The sequence below is a fragment of the Myotis brandtii genome, unplaced genomic scaffold (assembly GCF_000412655.1).
Source record: "Myotis brandtii unplaced genomic scaffold, ASM41265v1 scaffold57, whole genome shotgun sequence".
Lineage (NCBI taxonomy): Eukaryota > Metazoa > Chordata > Mammalia > Chiroptera > Vespertilionidae > Myotis > Myotis brandtii.
This window is the reverse complement of record NW_005370133.1, coordinates 1038119-1044078: the sequence shown is the minus strand read 5'-3', so window position 1 is coordinate 1044078 and position 5960 is coordinate 1038119. Positions and strand designations below refer to the sequence as shown.

Genomic DNA, 5960 nt, shown 5'->3' with positions numbered 1-5960 from the left:
AAGAAGAGGCCTGAATGGCCCATAAACATATGATAATGGTATTCAGCTTCACTAATAATCATGGAAATACAAATTGAAATCTTATTGAGATACCATTTTCCACCAATGAGACTGACTATAGCCAAAAGTCTAACAATACCACATAGATTATGGTTAGACTTTGAGGAAGCAGAAACTCTCATACAATGCTAATGGCAATGAAAATTGTTATAATTTAGAGATCAAATTGATCAATTATTGACTTAAAAACATGCTGATTCTAAGTTTCTGCAATTTTATTTCTATAAAGAGAGTCTTTCTGTCCTGGCCAAATTTTCTCAGTGGTTACAGTGTCACCCCGCAGATTGAAGGGTGGTGGGTTTGATTCCGGTCAAGGGCATGCAAGTACCTCGGTTGAAGGCAGGATCCCCAATGCTGGTCCGGGCGCTTGGGAGAGGCAGGCTATTGATGTGTCTCTCTCACATCGATGTTTTTCTCTTTCCCCTCTGTTCCACTCTCTCTAGGAATCAATGGGAAAAACATATTCACTCCTCAGGTGAGGATTTGAAAAAAAAGGTAGCAAAAGGAACCATCCAAGTTTTCAAAGAATAGTGCATATTGTTTATGGAGACATATGTATGATAATAGTATAAAATATAGTTAGGAGGGATATTTATCAGTTTTAGAATAGCTGTTACTTCTGGGCCATGAAGGGAATGGGGCCAGTGAGGGGCTACATATTTCTCAAAAAGAATTTTTTTAAGTAGATATAGCAAAAATGTTAACATTTATTACCTCAGGGCAGTAATGCATAGTTGTTTAATATATATAACATTCTCTGTACTTTGTCATTTGTTTATTTGTAATTGTCTCCTTTTTAAAAAAAAAACTGGGATCAGTGTGTAAAGGGTATTGGAAGTCTTCCTCAGGTTTGTAAACCCTCTTTTAATTCTTTGTAGATACAGCTTTCCCAGCCACTTTGCATCTATATATTAGTTTTTGCCCTATCATCACCAGATCAAGGAGGAGGGTGAGTGAGATCTAGCAGAATCGTCTCAGTCTTCTTTATCTGTTTTACCCACCAGGGTTCATAGTAGAGCTCAATACTATCTTTTCAGGATGTTTCTATTTAACTTAAAATGTTAGCATACAACATAAATGTCTTTAAGTCCATGACCCAAGTGAGTGATTTAGAATTTGAAAATAAGTAAAAGGATGTCTTCTCTCTTACATTTCTACTCAAAAAAAAGATGATGTTTAAGATATAAATAATATTGCTTGTTATTTCGGTTGATAAATGTACTGATAAATAGTCACAAAGAATCTGTTTTTATGCTCCAGGTTTTTAAAAATAATTTCAGAATTATAATAATTTAAGTAATCTTAAAGAAATTAACCAATTCACTTATGTCACCTTAGCTTTTTAACTATTTCTCTATAATTATTGAGGGCTTTTAATTTTAGAAGCAGAAAAATTATGTCAGTGTAGTCAGGGGCTTGTTTTCTGGGGTAGTGTAGTGGAAATACTCATATTTTACAGATTATTCCTGGGAGAGGTCTGAAGTTTACTCATGTAAATAAACATGTTAGCGTCCTTCCCGCTTGTTGAATTGCTTGGTTGTTAAGCTGTGTGCTAGGCAACAGGCTTTCTCTCTTCCTTTTCTCAGATAAAGTGCAGAGAATCAAGAAGTAGCTTTTGTTATTCCTGTGTTATTGTTTTATTTGCAGGTTAAACAGTTTAAGATGAGAAAAGTTGATCTCTGTTTGAGCTCTGAAGGGACGGAAGTGATTTTAGCTACATCAAGTGATGAAAAACACCCCCCTGAAAATATAATTGATGGGTAAGAGTTACTATTCATTCTTCCTTAAAGTCTTGATATTAGGTCAGTGAACCACTTGAGTACTGGGACTATGTGTTTTATAATAACTAACACTGTTAAACATAGTTCAATAAACGTTTGGTGCAGTAGATAATCTGACAATTTCCACCTTTGGTCCCATTTTTGAAATTAATTCAGTTGTATATGTTTAGGTTTTGATCCTTTTCTTGAAAATTCCTAAACTGACCTTTACAAATAGTTTTTTAAGAAGTAGTTTAGCCCTAACCGGTTTGGCTCAGTGGATGGAGCGTCGGCCTGCGGACTCAAGGGTCCCAGGTTCGATTCCGGTTGGGGGCATGTGCCTTGGTTGCGGGCACATACCCAGTAGGGAGTGTGCAGGAGGCAGCTGATCGATGTTTCTCTCATTGATGTTTCTAACTCTATCCCTCTCCCTTCCTCTCTGTAAAAATCAATAAAATATATATATTTTTTAAAAAGTAGTTTAATAAGGCAAAACCTCAAACAACAACAACCACCTCATTTTATGGAAGTGTACATTTTAATACCTGGTTATGGTTTTATTTCAAGTTTTTCTTAGTAAATAGGAATATAAACATTGTAACTTTCTATGCACTGCCTATTTCCATATTAGTCAAAGCAACATCTTTGCTAAACTGAATGCTTCACTCACTATCTGCTATCTACCTGCATTGTTTGGCTCTTGGCCTCTTAATATTATTCCAATTTTCACTTGTCACCATGCTAGAGCTTATTCTAGGTAAAGATGAATATCATTCTCAGACTTTTAAATTCCAAGAAAAAGTAGATAATGGAAGAACTCTGGCTATTTTATCACCCTCTTGAGTTCTCTTTCTTGGTATTTGTACAATGACCAGAGTTTCACTAATAGAATAATGTAATTTTAGAGCTAGAAGGACTTATGAGTTCATCTTATCTAAACTTTCATTTTAGACTCATGGTAAGACAGGCCTAAAGAGGTCAAGTACTGTTTTGAACTATTGAAGGCAGAGCCAATTGTAATACAGATCTTGTGGTTCTTTGGGTTCTGTTGTGAAGCCCATGTATCTGAGTAAATATAAGCAACTCATCCTCTTCTTTTAAGCCTAGTTGTTACCTTCTTTCTGACATTTCTCCCTTTCCCTCAAGGAGGATGAATTTACCTTTTTTGTTGGACTCCATTAGAATTTGGTAGTTACCCTATTACCTTATTTATTCCTTTATAATTATTTGTTTAATTTTGTTTCTTAATTGTGAATTCGTAAAAGTCAGAGACTATGACTTGTTCATCTTTAACTCCATAGTGTCTTACAATATTTGTTGAGTAGCTTACTAAATTAGACCATCAATTATTAGTCAAACTTAACTAATATCGGAGAGTAGCTGAGTATTTAAGCATACATATATACATGTACATACATACACATATGTGCATATGTTACTTTTAATTTGCATGGGACTTTATTGTTTCATAGACTCTATGTTATTTGACACACACTGTAAATTTGGGAAATAAGAAGCAAAAAAAAATTATTTTCAACCTCATTGTAAAGATGATGAAAAGAATGATCAGAGATGCAATGACTTGCTCAACATCACACAGATAACCAAGAATCAAGATTAACACTCATGTCTTCTAACTCCTAGTTTGGGGTTCTTTGTACTATACTATAACTCAGACTTAAGGTGTGCATCAAAAATTTGATATCTGCTTTTTGCCTGTGCATCTTAATCCTTCTTAGTTTTTTACTTCCTAAAATTCGGGTCATAATAATTTTTTTAAAATATATTTTATTGATTTTTTTAAAGAGTGGAAGGAAGAGGGATAGAGAATTAGAAACATCAAAGAGAGAGAAACCTCAATCAGCTGCCTCCTGCATACCCCCTACTGGGGATGTGCCCACAACCAAGGTATATGCCCTTGACCGGAATCGAACCTGGGACCCTTCAGTTTGCAGGCCGATGCTCTATCCACTGAGCCAAACCAGTTAGGGCCGGGTCATAATAATTTATCCCACTCTGCCTTGGAGTAGAGAAATTAATGTGGGAACTGCTGTGAGAATACATAGATGTATACAGATCTGCCTTAAGTTGTTTGCCAGAAATAGAGATCTTTCCATCATATCAGTCCATATTAATGAATGACTACAGATATCATATTCTTTTTATTAGACAAAACCCTTAGTACAAAAAAACTACATAAAAGTAGTTACTGACCTGGTAACTGAACAGAGTACATTGGAGACTTTTAATCTGTATTCATGTCCAACAAATACAATTAGACTTTATTAGCAGATATTAAAAATTATTCTTGCCCTAACCGGTTTGGCTCAGTGGATAGAGCATCGGCCTTCGGACTCAAGGGTCCCAGGTTCGATTCCGATTCCGGTCAAGGGCATGTACCTTGGTTGCAGGCACATACCCAGTAGGGAGAGTGCAGGAGGCAGCTGATCGATGTTTCTCTCTCATCGATGTTTCTAACTCTCTATTCCTCTCCCTTCCTCTCTGTAAAAAATCAATAAAATATATTATAAAAAAATAAATTAATTTAAAAAAATAAAGTTCTTAACACACTATAATATTTAAAAAAATTATTCTCTGTTCATAAATTGGTTTATCTAAATGAAAGTAACCATAGAATTATTTGGAGAAAACAGTGCTATAAATTTGCCCCAACTGAACAGTGCTCCCAACTCTCCATCCCAGAAATAGGAATTAAAGAAAGTGATTATATTTCTACTTACTCTTAACTCTACTTCTTTTCTGTGGCATTTAATATATTAATGAAAAAGGAGAAAAAAATTCTGCACTAGAAAAAGTGAATTAAGAGAAAAAGAAGACTAGTGGGGCAGGGACATGTGCTAGGGAGCGGGAGCAGCTGGGGAGAGATCAATGGGGGGAAAAGGAGACATGTAATACTTTCAACAATAAAGAATTTAAATTTTAAACAAAGATAGTAAAAAAAGAGAAAAAGAAGATAAAGAGAATTAGTGTTGTTTTTTTTTAATACTATAAAAGAATACTAGAGTTACAGTTAAAATTCCTGGGTAAGTGAACTATTTGTGTTACTCTTTGAGCCTCAATTTCCTGGTCTGAAAAATGTGGATAATACTACCTTTCCTAACTACCTCAGAGTTGTGAAAAAAAATCATGTGAGAAAATAGATAATAAACAGTCATTAGCTATAAAGCTTTATTTAAGACAATTTTGATGACTTCAATAAATATGAGGATTCAGTTTTATGTCATTTTAAAATCCATGTCTGCACATACTATTTGATGTTATATTGGTTGTGTTCATTAAAAGCACCCAAGAAAAAAACACAGGGCAATTAAAAGTCATTTAATTATTTGAATAAATAATATTTAAAACCATATAAATGTAAATTTTAAAAATTGTGAAATATTAAGCATAATATTAAAAACCCAGAATCGTGAGTTAGGAAACCCAGTTGCTGCACCTGCTGCTGCTGCTGCTGCTTCTGCTGCTTCTGCTTCTTCTTTTTATAACAGCTTTATTGACATATTATTCACATGCCATGCAATTCACCCATTTAAAGTGTACAATTCAGTGGCTTCCAGTATATTCCCGGAGTTATGCAACCATCTGCACAATTTTAGAACATTTTATCACCCCCAAAAGAAACCTTGCAATCCATTATAGTCACCCCATATTTCCCTTATCCTCACCAGTCCTACTTTCTGTTTCTGTAGATTTACCTATTCAGATATTTCATATAAATGGAATTACACATAGGCAGTCTTTTGCTTTTTTCAGTTGCTGTTTTCAAGGTTTACCCATGTTGCAGTTCATATCAGTGTTTCATTTTTATTTCCAAATAATATTCTATTGTATGTGTATAGCACATTTTATGTATTCATTTATCAGCTGATGGATATTTGAGTTGTTTATACTTTTTGGCCACATTTCCCCAATCTTGTTTAAAAATACCAACTTATAGATCCAGGATACTCAGAAAACCCCAAGCAGGGTAAAAACAGAGGGACCAGCCCGGCCACTTTAGCTCAGTGGTTGAGCTTCGACCCATGAACCAAGAGGTCACTTGTTCACTTCCTGGTCAGGGTACATGCCCAGGTTGTGGGCTCAATCCCCAGTTGGGGGCATGCAGGATGTTTCTCATCA

The 5960-nt window shown here is 35.0% G+C and overlaps 1 protein-coding gene across 2 annotated transcripts in view; it reads left to right on the top strand.

The window, feature by feature from the left end:
- The first annotated feature begins 499 nt into the window (after positions 1–499).
- The window catches only part of HSPB11 (heat shock protein family B (small), member 11), a 21025-nt gene continuing 15564 nt past the window's right edge, over positions 500–5960 (top strand). Inside the window, exons 1-3 of one of the 2 annotated variants that reach the window (XM_014549768.1) lie at positions 500–590; positions 939–1009; positions 1708–1820. In XM_014549768.1, the coding sequence (XP_014405254.1) occupies positions 1723–1820 (98 nt within the window). In that variant the 5' untranslated portion in view covers positions 500–590; positions 939–1009; positions 1708–1722. The remainder of the gene's footprint in view (positions 591–938; positions 1010–1707; positions 1821–5960) is intronic. The other variant, XM_014549769.1, reaches the window with a different exon arrangement.